This window comes from Anabrus simplex, chromosome 1, assembly GCF_040414725.1.
Source record: "Anabrus simplex isolate iqAnaSimp1 chromosome 1, ASM4041472v1, whole genome shotgun sequence".
Lineage (NCBI taxonomy): Eukaryota > Metazoa > Arthropoda > Insecta > Orthoptera > Tettigoniidae > Anabrus > Anabrus simplex.
Window position 1 is genome coordinate 382,011,840 of NC_090265.1, and position 20,270 is coordinate 382,032,109.

General features: G+C 39.1%; 1 protein-coding gene across 4 annotated transcripts in view; it reads left to right on the forward strand.

The window, feature by feature from the left end:
* byn (brachyenteron) overlaps positions 1-15,123 on the forward strand; it is a 132,808-nt gene extending 117,685 nt beyond the window's left edge. For 3 of the 4 annotated variants that reach the window (XM_067143194.2, XM_067143219.2, XM_067143202.2), the window contains 2 exons: positions 4,189-4,380; positions 14,548-15,123. In XM_067143194.2, the coding sequence (XP_066999295.1) occupies positions 4,189-4,380; positions 14,548-15,095 (740 nt within the window). In that variant the 3' untranslated portion in view covers positions 15,096-15,123. The remainder of the gene's footprint in view (positions 1-4,188; positions 4,381-14,547) is intronic. The other variant, XM_067143225.2, reaches the window with a different exon arrangement.
* The last annotated feature ends 5,147 nt before the right edge of the window (positions 15,124-20,270 follow it).

Below are 20,270 nucleotides of genomic sequence, written 5' to 3' on the forward strand. Positions count from 1 at the left end.
TTTGCTCCTGGTGAACTCATACAAGATCTAATGGGCCCATGAAGGTCGAATCAAATGGTCATGCCAAATACTTTGTTACATTCATCGATGACTCTACACGTTGGAGTGAAGTTCGTTTTCTACAAAAGAAGTGCTAAGTACTTGATGAATTCCAGGCCTTCAAAACCATGATTGAAATGCACTTCGACAAGAAGATAAAGTTCCTGCAATCCGATAATGGAATGGAGTATGTCAACAAGCAGTTTGACGACTTATTGAAGAGCTCCGGAATTAAACGTCGATTGACGGTCCCAAACAACCCTGAGCAGAATGGCATAGCCGAGTGGAAAAACCACACCTGGTTGAAATGGCTCATTGTCTACTGATCCAGTCTGGACTTCCACCTTCATTGTAGGTAGAAACAATGTCAACTGCGAATTAAATCAGAATTTGCTGCCAACAGATACTTTGGATGAAAATACCCCCCTTCAAAGCATGGATGGGAGATAAACCAGACGTAGGAAACTTTCAGGAATTTGGTTCATTGGTCTGCTGTTTAAATGGAACCAAGAGCACAGGCAAGTTTGATCCACATGCGCGAAAGAATGTGTTCCTGGGTTTGCTGTGGGTTCCAAGGCCTTCAGAATATGAATCCCTGAGGAACGTTCAGTGGAGATTTCACATGACGTCCAGTTCCTGACAAAACTTCCAAAGGTGGATGGTTGTCGTTATCAATATTTCCACCCAGAACAGATGACAGGTATCGTCGAGGCTGTTGACGAGAGAGCAGAAGAACATGTGTCAACAGTAGAAACACTTGATATTGTGGTGAACAGGGATGACTCTATCATCATTCAAGTTCAGCAAGGTTGATATATAACCGAACTTGACAGATTCAGAGGACAAATCAGATTTCTTGGGCTTCAATGTGGATCCACTTCCTGTTAAAGTTGCAATGTCGATGAAGCGCAGGCCAGGGAAAACTGAGCTGACCAATGAAGCACCAGGTCACTGAAGAGGAAGCTGAAGATCATCCAAATGTCACCTGCATAGTGGAAGTTCCCATTAAATCCACTATCTCTGGTTCCAATGAAGAAAAGTGGATGCAGGCGGTGGCCGAAAAGTTTTCCTCAATACTGAAGAATGATACCTGAGACTTGGTGGAGCGTCTGAAGAATTGTTCAACGGCTGGGAGTCAGATAGTATTGAGAAACAAATATGGCACTCATGGCTCTATAACTGAATGGAAAGCTAGGATTGTTGCAAGGGGATTTTCTCAACATCCTGGGATGGATTATGGCGAGACTCAGTTCCATTCGTTTAGGTATGACTCATGCAGTACAGCATGGGATGCATGTGCGGCAATTTGACATCTCCACCGCCTTCCTTAATGGCATTGTTGACTAAGAGTTTTGGGTAGAAGTTCCAGAGTATACCTAAAGAATTTTTAAAGTACATCACTTTGAGAGGGGGTGTTATGTATGATTCAAATTGAGCCGCATTCTTGTGCTACCCTCTGGTGTTATTCGATGTTTTGTCCTTGACTATGTGCGGCCATATTTGTACAGTTCAGTTCGCGGTGCTTACTTGACCTGCTGTCCAGCTCCATGGCTAAATGGTTAGCATGTTGGCCTTTGGTCACAGGGGTCCCGGGTTCGATTCCCGGCAGGGTCGGGAATTTTAACCACCATTGGTTAATTTCACTGGCACGGGGGCTGGGTGTATGTGCCATCTTCATAATTTCATCCTCATCATGACATGCAGTTCGCCTACGGGCATCCAATCAAAAGACCTGCACCTGGTGAGCCGAACATGTCCTCGGACACTCCCAGCACTAAAAGCCATACGCCATTTCATTTTTTACTTGACTTGCTGTGATGTACTCTTTGCGTTAATCTTGTTCTATTCTTGTATACAATAAACCCGCAATCTAGATTAATGGGCATCATGTTTCACCCCACAATCCACAACCTTATTAATAGTGCCCTATTGGTTGAGTTTAGATTAGTTTTGCTAAGTGAATACCACATATATCACCAGAGCTATTTTATATGCCAACGTTGTATGATATGAAATACCAAATTGGCTTTTTCCCCACCCTTCAAACACCCTCTCTTCAATGATTTAACCCATGATTTTGGGATCCAGAGAGTGATACCCAAGCACCAAGAGCTTTCCAGTCTCCATACAAATTTTTGAACAATTAAATGGAGTTATAGTAATGTGAACATACAGTCAAATTTCTATAACTCAAATGCTTATAATTTGATTTTTCTGCCCTCCTCCTTTTTTTTGCATTCTTGCACTTGAAAAATATATAACACATAAAATATATAAAATTCTACCAGGAAACAAATTCCTTCGAGGTATTAAAAATTCTAGGGCCCTAGAATTTAATTTAGCTTCTGAAAACTAACTTCATTTTCATTTAAATGTGCACAACTTTCATAATCCTATCTATATTCAGATAAGATTGAACGTCATAAAGTCAAACTTTACTATGTATAATACTGATTTGTTTTCGAACAATTTAAAATTAAGCCATGGAGGCTCTGCCAATTCAACTGAAGTCCAAAATTCTATCGGACAATGATTTGCCCAACGCATTATACGTAACTTAATGCCGGCCAGCCACGAACTCTGCTGAGTGCCGTCTTCACATGACGGAGATGCACATGGCTCACTGGTTACTGGGAGTCACCCAGCTCAACCATCTACCCAACGACCCACTACAATGGCAAATGTGCATTGTATCCTTTACAGAGATGATGGAGAAGAGAAGATTCCAGTGGTATGGACATGTAGTCAGCGTTTCACAGAACACTGTAGTCAGCGTTTCCCACCATCTTTAAGTCTATGGTTGACATTCTCATTGTAAACCAAGACAGTGCTAGAAAGACACGCTGAATGCTGACTTAAAGATTGCTGGCCTTCAAACTGAAGATGCATATAGTCGTGCAAATTGGCATTCCTAAATTAATGTTGCTAAGAATAAGAAAAATAACAAGAAGAAGTTGTGTAGTCGCATCACCACTTATGAACTTCATCAATTCACAGCAATGACTGTTGCACTCACAGATAGGAAGAACACTTGTGACTGGTTATTAGTTTAGATACTCTCACTGTATAATAGAGGACAACTGGAGGCTTGCAAAACTCTGCCTTTCATTAAGTCACTCTGATGGTCACCCCAGTTTATGGTAGTGAAATAGATTGAAAATTGTCTGAAAGAAATAATTTTCTCCTGGAAGAGAATTATATGAATGAATTAGTTCTTCAGAGAACTTAATTTGATTTGATTTCTTCTACTCTCCTCTTGGGCTGTGTGCTATATCTTCTTCCTCCTTCCCTTTACAATTATGTTTGGGTCATGTTATGGATCAGTGACTTACGTCTGCTTCTTTCCTTCCACCATTCTCATTCAAACATCTCTTCCACATCTCTCACTCTTCTTCCCCGATCTGCCTTAACCTGCTCCAATCACCTTTCTCTGGATCAACATTGGGTCTTGTGCCTTTTAATTTCATTTTAAACACTTGTCTTGGTGTTCTTCTTTCCTCCATTCTCTGCAGGTGCCCAAACCATTTCAAACGTGGCTGTTCTATCCTTTCATCGAGACTTTATACTGAGCCTCTCTCTTACATCTGCATTCCTTACATCATCCCTTCTTGTTTTTCCCTGCATACTTTGCATGAACTTCATTTTGCTTGCTTATATTTTGTTTTCCTGGGCCTTTGTGGTCACTCATTTTTCCTCTCTATATATCAGGATTAGTAAAATGTAGCTTTTGTAAAGGGTTTCTTCACATTCCAAAGGCATATCATTATTCCACACCAATCCTCTTATGCTCTGAAAGAGCCCCCTTGCTAATTGCACTCTGATACTGATATCATGGGGTTTTCTTCCTGTCTTCTAATATTTCACATACTAAGTATTCAAACTTCTTTAATACCTCCAATGCCTGGCAATTCACTTTCACATACCCTCTTCTGTGCCTCTCATTTCTTGTTACTACAACTGTCTTGCTTTCCTTTTTACTAATTTTCATTTCCCAAACCTGAATTATTTTACTCCACATACTAATTTGGTCTTGTATTCTTCATATATACATTGTATACACAGTGCTACATGACAATAATATATATTTCATTGATCTATGGAGACCGATTAAGGATATTCTGAAACAATCAAATTTTCAATCGGTTATAGATGGAACATGGATACTCCCTCAGAGTGTGTATTCAGCACCTTCACACCACCCAGCACTACCTGCGCCATTGACACCCTGTGATCGCTATGCCACCAGCAGCCCATTGAGAAGTCAACGTAGTTCACCTTACTCTAGTCTGCAACACAGGAAGACTCATTCTCCAATGCCACCTGCAGCTCCAGTGCCCCATTGTATGTATTTTGTAACTAATGTATTTTAATTTAGTTAAGATTTGGAGAGAAACAAAGCTTGGTAATGGCAAACAACTTCATCAGCTAAATTTAATACAATTCAGACATCAGTACCTGATATTTTTTCTTTAAGTGTTTAACAGTAAGAATAATATTTTATAGGTAATGTTTGGTTTATACCTTATTTATTTACATGAGAAGGTTGCTATGCACAAATATAATTTAATTATAAGAAAATCACCCTTCTGATAATCCCCACTTGGTCAATTAACTCATTTCATTTTCATTCACAGATTCTATTCAAATTTTTGAAGTAGGTTAATCTTTTCACTTCAGTACCTGAAACTGATGTTCCAATCATAAGTAAAATGGTATGCTTTTCATCAGGATGCTGGATCTAATGCATTCATGGAAAGAATTCTTTCATTAATGAAAAATAAGAAATACGGGGTCTCTTGTATAAACTAAGACTGTCGAAGTGCCGTATTTACTCTCTGATATTTAAGCTCCAGTATGGGAGGTGTGCACACAGGCCTTGACCTTGCAAGCAGCCTGCATGTGTTCAACCTGACAAGCATCAGTTGTCAGTCTGAATCTCAGCTGTTAACATTGTAACACCGTACTTTTGTATATTTCATCCTAATGGTCATGTGAACAATCGTAACTCTCGCTACTGGTGTGCAGAAAATCCTAATGGTGTTTACAAAGTCCCTCATTATGATAGGAAGATTGCTGTTTGGTGTGCTGTTAGTGCAAGACAAATGATTGGGCCTACATTTTCGTTTCGAGATGACAGTAAATGCAGAGAGGCACCAAGATGACATTTTGATGCCGTTCTTCCATCAGTTAATGGAAGAAGAAAAAATCACATGGGTGGATTCAACAAGATCCAGCCCCTGCTCATACAGTAGAAGATTTCCTTCTTACAATCTTGGAAGTGTTTGCAGACATTATGATCAGTGTTGGTCTATATTCCCCTCGTTCTCCAGATCTAACAGTGTGTGTTTTTTACCTGTGGGGTAAACTGAAAGAAAAAGTATATCAAACAAATCCTCACACATTGTAGGAACTGAAAGAAAACATTACGAATGCCTGTATAACCCCGGGAGGACAACATTTCCAGCATCTTTTATAAGGTAAGATTTTATATAAGATTCTGAGCGGCTACGCGCAACATAAGTTCGGCTGAGGCAGCTGCCGTAGCACAGAGTACAAAAATCGTGCATTCAGTCTTACTTTATATGAGAGACCCTTTATATGTTCTGTGAATGTAACTAAAGCTAAATGTCAAGTGACAGTGAATTGTGATAATATGAACTGTCAAGATTTTTTATAAATTTGTAAGCAAAGATCTCAAAATGTTAACAAAGTGCCAGAATATCATCAAAATATACTAGTACACTTAGTAATTTGTCTTTGCTGGCAAGATGTAGTGTTTACAGTGCACTATGTCTTCCGGAATGGGCTAGAATAAATTTGTTACTTTCATTGACCTGCCTCACTCTTATCCTTGGCTTTGACAATATGAAAGTGGCTGAGGTATGAGCGATGCTAGTAATGCCATTTCTTATGCAGACAGTCCCTGCTATGAAAGGTGTGAAAATGTCACTCATAGAGTCAGTTGGTGCACGCATTTCAGTGGGCTTGGCAGACCGATATGCAATAGCAACTTCTGGCTCAGTGAGGAAAGCAATGGGAAACTACCTCACTCATTTCCCTAGTAAGCTTCTTCAGTGACACCTAGTCCATCTATGACAGCTAATGGTGGACCTGATAAGGATCCAACCAGCCTTTGGGCTGAATACCCAACATACACTTAGTAATGAATTAAGTGACCAACATATAATTTGCAAACATCATTGTCTTTTTTTTTTTTTTTTTTTTTTTTTGTGTAGTGTTAATTACGATTTTATCCCTGGCAAGTCTGTCACAAACATAATGTAGGCTATTCCTTCCTTTTTTAAATATTTTTAATCTGGTAACCCTATACAGGGTGGAACAATAAGTATGGGCCCTGTTTCATAAAACTAACTAATTATATTAGCTAATAGTGAAACATGTTTTATGAAACACACACAGAAGAAGAAAATATGTTATTTGGACATGGGTGTAGAAATGCTTTATTTCCAAAACTCATTTTCTACAACTCTATATAATAAATCAATCATGGAAAGCACACAGAAAAAGAAAAAACCAGCATCCCACATGAAATGTTCAAAATGCCATTCATTAGTATTGATACATTCATCAAGCTGCTGTCCAGTGGCGTATGCCACATTTAAAAGTATATTTGGAATATTTCAAATGACTTTATAATATACTAGCAGAAGTACCCGTTCTTCGTACGGGTTATCAGAAACTGGCTTTAGTTACTCATGCTATCAGTGTGAGCGACTTCATTAGATATTTATATCATTGGTGTATTTGCTTAAGTACATAGAAACTATTTGTTATGTTTGGAATTATAGTGTATATTCTTTTCTTCATGGGGGGCTCTAAAATCTTTTGCTACCATATTTTCCTTCATTCCCACCTAGATATACCTGCACCCTTCACAAAGCTGCAGGTTTAGTGTAAGTATACTTCTGCTAGATAGTAGCACAAATATAAATATTATTGAATGTATTTGTTTGATCCGACATTTCGTAACTATTACAAATGATCAAGGAAATATGCGATGCATAAAAGAAACTACTATAATTATCGAGAATTATAATTCTCAGGGCTTGTCACTCATGTCGCACATCTATATAAATAAAAATGAATCACTAAATGTGTTGCTAAGCACAAAACTCGGGAACGGCTGGACCAATTCAGCTAATTCTTTTTTACAAATATTCGTCGAAGTCTGAGTAAGGATTTTACGAAGAGAAAAATTGACAAAAAATGCCAGGAAAAACGTAAAAATCCCATTTCTCTTTTTCCATACAAACTGTTCATCTCTCTTTCCTTCTCCGACATTTGCGCTTAGCGCTGTCCTCCTCTAATCTAGCGCGTTTGCCAAATGTCCGTAAATCTCAATGTTATCGGTTAAAATGGGTGAATATCGGATTATGTACAAAATTTCAAGCCGCATTTGATGCCATTAACAAAAGAAAGGTTTACAAAATAACTGAGTGTGAAAATGTTAATATAATGGAATGTTACCTCAAATGCAAAATCTTCATTGCTTAGAACTTATCATAACTCCTATTTTATGTTCACTATATTTGTCATTTTTTCACTGCTGGTAAAGGAACATTTCAGCTCGATGTAGATAAGTTTGTTTTTAAATTTAAATGATAACATGCACTATATGTGTTTCTTTTCTGTCATGTTCAGAGATTTTTATGTGCAGGCACGAAAAAGTCAGTCGCTGGCCAACTTCTTTGCTATTGAATTTGCATGGGGGGTCAAAGTGAGGCAAATGGTCTTCAGATATGGAAGTTATTTTTAAAATAAACTCCAAGTTCTTATCTTGCTTAGTTCTCAGTTTGTGACAAGAAGAATGCCTCCTTGGGTTTTGGTTTTGCGCGTACGCTCTTCAGATAGTCGTATTCAGTGTCATGTTTTGTTATAAAGTTGGAGACCTTTGTCTACCCTGATTGTTTTTAAATCTTCGCTTCTCAACAAACAAGTTCATCGATTTCTTTGGTTGATTTGTTTATTTTGTGTGTGCTTCCATATACAGTATACTCATTTCAAGACTCATCCCACCTATAAGACGCGGCCTATAAAACATGCTACAAGCCAAGCTAATTTTCAGTCTAATCGGACTGCTCAACAACGTGAAGAGCGAAATGAAACTGAAAGGATTTGGATATCACAAACCCATGCAGCGCGTCGTTCAGTTAATAATCTCCCAAGTTTGAATCGAGCTGCTTTCAGTTACCATGTTTCAATTGACTTCAGTGCCTACCAATGCATTGCTATTGGATATATGAACTCAGTTTGTCAAAACTGTAAGGCATTGAAATACAAAAATGAAGCGGCTGGATTGTGTTGCTCAAATGGCAAATTGAAATTAGTGCCATTGATTCCACCACCAAATCCATTGTACTCATTGGTTTCAGGAACAGCAACAGATTCAATACATTTCCTTACAAATATCCAAGAATATAACAACTACTTTCAAATGACTTAATTTGGGACAACAAATGTACTTCAGGACAATTTCATGTCAACTTTCAAGGTAACATATAACAAACAGACTTATCTCTCCATATTGCTTTCTTTTCAACTATTCTAACGGGAAAGCATAAAGGAGAAGACGTTTTGATACCACGCATCCCTATGATTCCGACTGACATACCAATTGAATTTAAACAACTGCAGTTTCGAGTGCGGCTCGCTTTTGCTATGACCATAAATAAATCCCAGGGGCAGTCATTGAGTGTTTGCGGCATTAATCTTGAAAACCCATGTTTCTCGCATGGCTAATTGTATGTTGCCTGTTCCCGTGTTGGAAAACCATCAACTTTGTTTGTTTACGCGCCAGGTAATCAAACAAAAAACTATCGTGTACCTTAAAGCTTTATAATGAAAAATATCTTCATAGTGTTGATTGGAATCAGTGTTTTCTATGATAGTTATTTCCTACGAAGAAAAAGGAGTAAGTTTTGCCACATTATCTTCACGCCATCAACTTATTAAATTATTTGATTTGCAACGGGGATAATTATGGCTCTGTGAGGGATTTGAGGACCTGCTAAATAGTTCCCATCTACGTTACTGTCAATCAGGGTTATTTCTGGGTAGTGATATGCTGTGACCTATTTGAGCATTTCCTTATTCACAATCAAGATAATGAAAAAACGTTTTCCCAGTAGTTTTGTTACTAACTTTTGGTAACAATAGAAAATTAACTCATTTGATGTTGATGATGTAGTCATTTGCATTATTCTTATTTTTGCATGCAGTACAGACAGAATTTTTGCTTTTGCTTTTTTTTTTTTTTTGCTATTTCCTTTACGTCACACCGACACAGATATGTCTTATGGCGACTATGCGATAGGAAAGGCCTAGGATTAGGAAGGAAGCGACCGTGGCCTTAATTAATGTACAGCCCCAGCATTTTCCTGGTGTGAAAACGGGAAACCACGGAAAACCATCTTCAGGGCTGCCGACAGTAGGGTTTGAACCCACTATCTCCCGGATGCAAGCTCACAGCCGCGCGCCCCTAACCGCATGGCCAACTTGCCTGATACAGACTGAATTTGAGTTCATTCCATTGTCATTTATTTTTGACAGAATGATGTCTGTCAGGTCAGCTAGTCATATAATGAATCAGAGTACAAATATTGATACATTTTTTCAAGTCAATTGTGTACAGTATATAGGTTGTTTTCATGGTTACAATGATCGTAAAAGTAGACCAAAATATCGGCACTAATAACATCAGTGATCCTACTACTCCATTATTTGATAGAAAATACTTTAAACTATAGGTAACAGACTCCGCAAAATGCTGAAACCTAAGCCAGTACGTCCAAACGGAGGCCCGTCGGCAACCGCTGGTCACTGTACTACAGAGATCTCCGGGGCTATTACTTTTATACTTCACTCCCTTTCCATCCCTGCCCAAAGGAATGCTATGAGCATCTTACACAACAGTTTATTTTTTCCAGATAGTAAGTCATATGTGTATAAATTTTGGTTGGCAGCTATGCCCAAACGTACATGCATAATCTAGCTGCTGTAGAATCCTGGAGCTGACGTTGCCATGGTTACGGCCATTCGTTTCTTTATCCGATTCCTAGAGCAGGGGTAGTGTGATGCCAATATCTCCGTAACGGTTGATTTTAGGGCCTTGAAACATGGTTTTCAGGCCCGTAGGGCTTACCGAGTTTTGTTCTTTGCGTCAAGAGGATTAAATTGAGCTTTGTCTCGTCCTTATATGACAAATTCGATATTTTGCCTATATTAGCCCATTATTTTTATATATCTTCCCCCCCCCCCCATGCCCCCCACCTTGAATTGTTTTGAAAATAAAGTACAGCCTATGTTACTCACTGGCAATGTAGCTTTCTATAGGTGAAGGTAATTTTTAAAATCGGTTCAGTAGTTTTTGACCCTATTCATTACAAACAAACAAATTTTTCCTCTAATATTAGTATAGAAGTATAGGTGTAGATGCATGCTTTGCAACAGGAATATATTTCATTCCCCTCATATTTAGCGTGGACACAGAATCTTTTTTTAACACATGTTTTCCATTTTGTCTCAGGAGTTTGGCTTGATACTTAATAATAAACGATAGTTCACTGTCTGAAATGTGTAGAGCTCACTAAACTATGTCGGGATGGTGAGAAATTAGCATGATTGATTTTTGATAGCTAACTGCGATATCACTCTGGAGATTCCTCTTGATTGGGGAATCTGTGAAAACCTACACCTTCTTCTTTGATGTTTTTGAAGTGCTTGCATGGTTGCAACCATACACAACAGAAGATATCCATTTTATCCATACAAAGACAACATGCGTTATTTAACACATTGTAATATAACACAACATTAGGAAGGTCCTCGTGCCAAACAATACATGTCATCGTTACGCACATTTCATTATTTCACTGTTTACTCTCTTTACAGCAGAAACATTCAGCAGAAGTGGGCATTGCTTCACAATGTTTGCACTTACATCAGTCGATGTTTTCCCTGTCTTTCCAAAATAACAGATACCGGTGGTTCGTTTTCTAGTCGAGATATTGTGCACTTTGGCTCAAATTGACAAGGTTTCACTTTTCTGGGCATGATTATTAATTCCAAACAATGTGCTGACACTGAGAAACACTCATAGACAGATGGAGTGGTGCGGAATATCCTGTCATAAGGCAACAGTGACGTCATGCTGTCTCCTACCTAAAACTTAGGATCTATACATCTCACAAGCTAATGGACTTTTTAAAGTTCTGATTTTGGCATTCCACTCTTCTACACAAAATCTAACTGGATTAATTTAAGAAAATAAATTGAATTTTGTGAGTTGATTGGGTCTTTAACTGGGGCAGTAAAGCAAATGACAAAATGAATGACCAACGTATGGTAAACAAGTTAATCTGGGAAGTACAGCTGAATTCGAAAGTGATGGAATCAACTAGAGGAAAGAATATCCTAGATGTGGTTCTGATAGAACCAGATGAGCTCTATAGAGAAACTGAAGCGATAGATGACATAATTGGTCGCAGAGCTGTCTTCATCCTAGTTAAAAATAAATGTGATAGAAAGGAAGTTTGTAAAAGTAGAGGTATTAGGCAGTACGAAATGGTTGATAAGGAAGGCATGAAGGAGTACTGAAAATGTGGTAAGGAATGGCAAAGATCCACTATATTATAACCAACAAATAAAGAGATTAAGGAATGAAGACCAGATTGAAAAGAAATAGGAAAGGTTGTAGAAGTAAGGACAAATCGAAGGAACTTACCAGGAAATTAAATTTAGCAGAGAAGTTAGCTAAGGATAAAATGATGTCAAGAGTTTTGGCAGTCATATAAGTTTTAACAAAAAATGAAAAGAGATGTACAAGTACTTAAGGCAGAAATGGATTCCAGGAAGGACATTCCAGAAATTATAAATGAACAACGCGAGTGTATATGTGAGGATTTACAGAAGACAGAAGTATTTACATAAAAATAATGGTATACTAGATTAATGTCCAGGTAGAGGAGGTGACTAATACTGGTGAAGTATTGAAATTTTTCTCGAATTATAAAGAAATTTACAAAAAGATATAAAAGTTTAAAGCTAGAAAAGCAGCTGGGATTGATAAGATTTCTGGAGATATACTAAAGGCAATGGGTTGGATATAGTGCCATTAGAAGATATAAATTTCATTATGATTGATCCGTATTGAACTGTGATTACAATAGTATTTAAATATTTTATCATTAAGGTCCATCTTTTCAATACAAACTGTACAATATTTCAAATTATGTTTATGTTCAGGGACTAGTTTCGACCTAACTGTAGGTCATCCTCAGCCTTAAAGCAAATCACACAAATATATCCAAGAAAATAAACAATGTATAGACACAAACTGTATGCGCAACTCATAGAATTGAAGTTAAGACTGGTTACATAAAATAAAACTCTGTTGAAAGTTCAAGCAATTTAAGACACAGTGCAGTGTCAGTGACATTAAAAGGATATCTCCAATAGTATAGATGAAAATAACATTCTGCAAATTACATTTTAATCTACATTAGTTACTTGAGGGTAATAAAGAATGTATTTTGATAAGGATTAACTAATTTAAAAAGCTGTTTTTAAATTTGATGGGGCTTTTTTACTGCAAACTGTAACATGAAAACAGTTATAGTGGGTTATGTGATTCTTGAGATAAGCCATCACAGACTGTTACAGCATTTTTTTTTAGAAATTATGCTGAATAATTCATACCCTCATAGAGTAGATGTATCTTTAACGGTTTGGCCAATGTAAGCTAAAAAGATGCACGGTAGACCCTTTTTCTTCGACTTGCTTCACATAAATCGTTAATGTAACATGAAAATGCTTATAGTGGGCTATGTGTTAAAGAGAGATATATCCTGTCCCAGACTTTTTTGTGTAATTTTTTATGCTGAACAATTCTTATCCTCATGGTATAGATTTATCTTAAATGGTTTAGCCAGCATAAACTGAAAAGGAACACAAACGGCTGTTTTTTCCTTCGACTTCCTTCACTGAAACCATTACTGCTCAGCTTCCTTTGGTTGTAGATGAATGTTTCTATACATTAAACTTTATCAACAAATGCTCAAAAGAATGGTGAAAACCACAAAAATCCATTCAGTGATTCTTGAGATAAGCCCTCACAGGCAGACAGAGAAACAGACAGGCAGACAGACAGAATCGAGGACTTTATTTTATACTAAGTAGAAATGATATGAGTAAGGAATTGAAATTGCAGTTAAGGCTTTTTATCAGGTCATGTTATACTGTGTGGTGTAATAAATAAGTTACAGGTTTGTGAGCGACTGCACCAAACCTTGACAAAGTTGTGAAATGGACATGATGGTTAACAGGGTATAAAGCTAGATTGTAAGTTTCACAAAGAGGAGAAGTTCTCTCAGTTCTAATTACTGTGTTAATGGGATGACAGTAACTCATAAGTATCACCTAGGTGTTAATATAAGGTAAGATCTTCATTGGGGTAATGGCATAAATAGGACTGCAAATAAAGGTTACAGATCTCTTCATGTGGTTGTGAGGGTATTTAGGGTTGTTGTAAGGATGTACAGGAGAAGGTATACAAGTCAGTGGTAATATTCCAGTTAGAGTATGGTTCTACTGTACAGGAGCCTCACCAGAATTACTTGATATGAGAACTGGAAAAGACTGAAATGAAAGCAGCACAATTTGTTCTAGATTATTTTGACTATAGTAATGTTATGAAAAGGTTGCAAACTATGGGCTATGGAAACTTGGAAGTAAGAAGACAAGCTGCTTAACTAAGCAGAATGTTTCGAGCTGTCAGTGGAGAGATGGCTTGGAATGACATTAGTGGAGTTTCAAAAAGTATTAATTATAATATGAAGATATAATTGGAATTAAAGAGGGCAAATTAGGGTAAATATTCATTTAGAAGAAGAGGAATTAGGGATTGGAATAATTATTAATTAATAATAATGTTTGATAAATTTAACATTTTTGAAATAATTTAAGAACAGACTACAGTAGGTAAATAACTGATAGGAAATTGGTCACCTGGGCAGCAGCCCTAAATGCAGATCAATGGTGATTGATTGATTGATTGATTGATTGATTGATTGATTGATTGATTGATTGATTGATTGATTGATTGATTGATTGATTGATTGATTGATTGATTGATTGATTGATTGATTGATTGATTGATTGATTGATTGATTGATTGATTGATTGATTGATTGATTGATTGATTGATTGATTGATTGATTGATTGATTGATTGATTGATTGATTGATTGATTGATTGATTGATTGATTGATTGATTGATTGATTGATTGATTTCTATTGCTCCCTCTTCCCACACCAGCCTGTCATTGTGTTTGTCCCACTGCGTATCCCTTTTTACATTCCTCTCAATACCTTATTTGAATATTCATATTCAGTTATGAACAATATAATTTAATATGTTTTAAAACTATGTTTACCTTTTTGTTAAGATATTTCATCATTAATTTATTTTTATTAATTTTCTGTCTGCAGTGCCCTATGCTGATCCTCAAGTTACTACAGCAGCCATGTTTAGTCCCTCATCAAGTTTTGCTTGGTCAATGGCCCCTCAGACTGTTCCATCGCCACTCAGTGGATGTACAATGAACTGGCCAACGAACTTGTCCCCCTCTCCACCACATGCTACGACGCCCATCGTAACCAACCCTGGCTCACCACCAACTTCTCATCACTTGCATACCTTAGATGGTAGTGGTTGGCACCATGTGTCAGTGTCTAACACTAGTTCTAGTCCGGATCTGATAATGAGTGGAGGACAGACATACCATCATTACCAGCAGGGTACCAATGACTATACATCATTGATACCTGGAGAACATACCACTCAGCCTGAATATCAAGATCCTATACCACATCATACTTCAGGTTCACCTTCACGCTCAATAGCTGCTACTCCACCTATGTATCGTCATGTTGATAAGGTTGAGGTCATGTCAGAGCATTACAGTGATGAGGGAGCGGAATCTCCAGCCTCAAGACAAGAATGCTGGAGCCCATTAACTGCATCACATCCTATATGATCATTTTTTAAACGGTTTGGAAGGAGTTTAGTGCCTTAATTTATATTGTTGTATATATTATTGTTAATATTTAAAAATAAATATTTTATAAGTAAAATGTCTTTATTGTTCCAGTTAAAACTGATATGGATAAAACATGAGTTACAATGAAAAATTACTAGGAACTATTCTAGAAATTTTCATCTCTACCAAGTAGTTTGGTTGCAGGGTATGAGTCGGTAATTGCAAGCTTGCATTTACAAGATGGTGGGTTCAAACCCTATTTCCGGTAGCCCTGAAGATGGTTTTCATGGCTTCTCCTTATCACACCAGACAATTAGGCCACATCTGCTATCTTCCCAATCATAGCCCTTTTCCATCCTTCCATAACCTAAAGATTTCTATGTACAGTTTAAAGATATTAACATTAAAAGTTCCACCTTTACAGTACTTACAAAAGCTTTCATTCTTAAAGCAAAGTTGTAGGTATATGTTTCGTCCCCCTTGGGGACATCCTCAGCCTAGCGAAGAACGAAAGTTAAATAGTAACATTAGCATAACAAAAAAAGGTTTTATATACATGTCTACAGCAAATCAAATTGACATGGTCTTAGTGTGCCATTTGACAACAAAATGGTAACATGAAATCCATTTGAAACAACTCATTGTTGTTCAAGTATAAAATAATCTTATGTTTCCAGACATACAGGTTAAGAGAGAAAAATTATGACTAGTAATTCAAGTCTTGGTTTTGCATTACTATTTATAAAATATGTTCAATTAATGGGTTAATGGATTATAAACATCTCATCACTGAACAAGTACCTATAGAATCTTACGTTTGTTCACACACAAGTTAAGGGAACCAAATCATGACTAGCAGTTCAGTCTTGGTTCTATGCCACTAAACATAAGATGTGTTCAATTAATGGGTTAATGGATTATAAACATCTCATCAATGAACAAGTATAGAATCTTCCGTTTGTTCACATACGGGTTAAGAGAGGGAAAAGTCATGACTAGCAGTTCAGTCTTGGTTCTATGATGCTAATCGTAAAATGTGTTCCATTAGTGGTTTAATGGCCTGGCTTTTCAATTTATAACAGCACCACATGAAAAGTTTCCCCTATGTTAACAGCCTAACTTTACCACACAATGTTTATTACCCATTTGCAAAAGTTCAGCGATTCAACAGAAATGTGGCTATCATGGTTATCAAATATAAGGAGAACTGGCTTATCCAATGTTGGAAAAGCAAATTTCTTAAAATGATGCAAATAATCTACAAAATTGTTAGCAGTCATCCATCCTGAATTATTTGCAGACCCTCTTGATCCTGGAAGAGAACCATTTAACACTTGTTCTTTGAACTACACTCTGGGTAAAACATAATAAGATGGGATGTACATACTACTAGCAGTTATTGTTCTGCAAAGAGTCACCAACATGCCTTGTTCTGCTGATGTTGCCTGACTTACTTGCTTAGCTCCTCTTTCAGCAATTACATTTTGTGGGTCTGGTCAATAGTTAACGCTATTTTATCACAATTATATACATAGTGTGGTTCAAAATGGAACCTTTCACAAACATATTTCAAATTTCCAAAAAATCTCGTACAGTACTTTAATTTTATTGAAACTTATTCCTTGTGGCAGGTTAGTTGCTTCAGATTTTCTCAAAGACACATTACTATTGTGTTTCATAAAACCTTCCATCCAATCTTCCCCAGCTATTTTGTTAGCTAACTTCCTTGCAGGTAAGCATACTGATTTTTCATTCTTATGAGCAAACTGAAATGTACCGGTATGTTTTCTTGCCCACAAGTCCATAATTTAAATTAGAGCTCATGATTAAATATTGTGCTAACAAGGACTCCTCCTGTTTTGTGAATACTTGGGAATTATTGTATAAAGAACTGAATTTTCCAACATGATAATTTAAGCACGGTCCACTGCATACCTAAATAACACTGTTTTAGGTATCCCATACCTACTCCTTGGCTGTCCGTCACAACCCTTTATCATTGTTACCATTTTTAGATGAATGCTGCCTATGGTATCTGTCTTTTGCAGGTATATGAATGGCATACTGTTGATGAGATCTGAAAAGTACATGAAAAATAATTCAGAAAAGGACAAAATAAATCATTACACAAAAGAAGAATAAGTCAAAACTTAGGAGCAGCATTGAGACATCAGTACACCAGCCCTCCTTTGGCTACCATATTTATAATTTTAAACTAAATGCAGTAAGACTCGCAACTATACGAGGTAATGGGAGAAACACGAATAAAATGTTAATAGGTTGTAAATGATGATTAAATGCTTAAAAATATATAATAACTGTTAATTACAACATAATTCCTTATACTTTACATTGAATACTTTATACAGTTTAATTAAAAGATAAACAGGTAACAATATTAAATTAGGTTACTTTATAAACAGTTTTTCATCATTTTTTGGGCTAACCTCTTGCCTCTCTTGGACACTGTGATGTAATTCCAACACTGCAAGACCAGCAGATTAAGCAGTGTAGACTCTTCTTGCTGTTCAATGTAGGCTATATCAGCTTCAATCACCTTCAGTCCCTCAGAATGTGATATTCTCAGGATGCTCTTATTGGTATAATGCTCGTCATAATTTTCTTCAGAATTGATGAAGATTATCAACAATAGCATCATCAGTCAGCTCCATTTGTTGATCAAGGTTACATCACTCAAGGACATCTTCATTTTCGATTGGCATTTCACCTGGTAGCTCATTAGTTAGCTGGATGCTGGATGAGTTGAGAGACATTTTCATTGTCCAATCCTGGCAAGGTTCAGTTTGATTTCTCAATGTCAAATAGATTTCTCCATAATCTTTGAAGTGTTCATCCTATGCCATTGCAATCCGATATAAAACGTCTTTCATCATTATTTTGCTTAGAGCTTCCCTTACACCCATTTCTTCATCCAGTCTGGAAATCAACACCTGCAGAAGCCTCTGCCAGTGCTTTCTTTTTATTATCTCAAGAACCCCTTGATCCAGAGGCTGTATTTGTGGGGTCACATTAGATAGCAAGAATATTGCTTTAATATCACCACTATGAAGTTCATTGGCATCACAGTGTGAAGGCAAGTTGACCAACAAAAATTCCACTTTTCTAGGGAGCACTTTTCTCAACCGCAGGAGCTAACTTCTTGAAAAACCATTCATTATAAAGTCTGCTGTCCATCCATGCACGTTTTTTATTTCTGTACATGGTGGGAAGACAATTGACATTAATGCTCTTGGTTTTTTTTACTTTCTAGTCAGAAGGAGTCTTAACTCAAGATGCATTAGCACAGGCTAATCCTTCAGCTGCTAGTTATGAACTGACTTTTGCTTGGCTTTTTTTTCTTTTCTTTTTTTACGGGGGGCCCCCGTAGCCCGCTCCCCCGCCGTGACCATCGACTCAATCTACATGGCCTCCGACATGCTATTAATTTCTAAGAAGAAAGAGATAGCAGGGAAGAGTGAGAAAGTGATACAAGAAGTATCTGCCGGTTTCCGAGTTAGACTCGCTACCACGGCAAGAGTTTGTATTGATAAGGTAGTGTTGAGGTGTGGTATTGAAGGGTCAGGGAAAAAACCACATAGGCAGAAAGAGAAAGAGCCTACATGTAAAACCTGACATTTTGTGATAGCACATGCAAGGATGTGGACTGGGAAAGGTCCGGTGGTAGTGTTAGTTGAGAAGAGGTATCATGCACCAGCTAGCCATGAACCATAGTCTCGCCGTTCCATCTGCCAGGGGATCAGTCCGTCTGGGCACTGCCGTGACTAGCGCGGGCCTTGCCGGCTGTGGAGCCATGCGTCGAGTACCACTAGGGCCTGCCGCACCGCACCACCTCCTTGGGGTCCCTCGTACCCAGTCTCCGATTCCGGAGAATGAGGCCAAGCCCGCCGAGGCGGGGGCCTCCTGGAAGGGGGTGGGTCATGACGCCGGGCCTCCTTCCTCTCTGCCCGCGCCATGGCCCGGTAGACTGGGCAACTGCGATGGGAGGCCGGGTGGCCCCCCGCGCAGTTGGCGCAAACCGCCGCCTCCTTAAGTGTCGCGAAGGCCGTGTAGTGGTGATCATCCCCACAACGGTTGCACTTCACTTGGAGCCCACAGCTCTCCTGCCGGTGGCCCCACCTCAGACAGCGGAAACACTGCAAGAGCTGCTGAGGGGGATGTTTCCATCTCACCTGGCTGCCGCTACCCGCTGAGGTCCTCTCCTGATTTGTTCCTCAGCAGACTGCTGTCCTGGGTTGTGGCTGGGCGGCCCTCTCCTGGTGGGCCGGCGTCGCATTCTGCTTCCTAGTCCGGCGTCGTCTTCTTCTTTTTTGGGGTTGCTTCTCGGCAGGGGAAGAGGTCTCGTCCTGGTGGCCCTCCTCCCGGCCTGGTGACCCCGGGGTAGCTGGTGGCTCCGCTGCGTCGCCGTCATCTTCCATCTCCTGGTTGGCGGCGGCGGCGTCGGTCGGTGCTAACATTCGACTGCGTTCCCTATCCTGAGGGGTGCATATCGAGGTCTGTAGCTCGACAGACATGCAGGCAGGCTGGGCCTGGGCAGCAGTCTCAGAACGCCACGGGGCGTCCTTCTCCACTGCTGTGCTGCTGTCCACCATCACGGGCGCGTTCCTGGCTTGCGCCCGGGTAACAGGCCCTTCCTGGTAGGCCTGTGTCTGCGACCACTTCGCCTTGGTAGGTGGTCGAGTATCCTGGTTGGCGGCCTTGCTGGTCTGCGTGTACTTGGTAGAGTACAGCCTTCCAACTGAGGTCGTGCCGTCGCGGCGCTCAGGAGCGCCGTCGCGGCGCTCAGGAGCGCCGCCGTAGTACTCGGTCCTCGGCTCCGTCTGTATGGCTGCCTCCTGGTAGCCTGAGACGTCCAGATGCTCCCTGAGTCCTGGTAGCCGGGCAACCTGGAACTCCTGGGACGCGCGCTCCTCGTAGACCTTGAAGCCAGCTGCGTCATTAGGGCGAATGATGATCGCCCAGGCAGGGACCATATGGCCTATGATCTGCAGGATTGGCTCCCCGATGGACTCCGCGATCGCGTTGAGGTGGTCGAATACTCTCAGCGTCCCCTGGTGGTTGTCCTCCCCCCACCGGTTGAACACCACCAGCCCCGGGAGTTCATAGTGGGGGGCTTCCATCGTGTGTAGAGCGCGTCTTGTAGTTTCTGGAAGG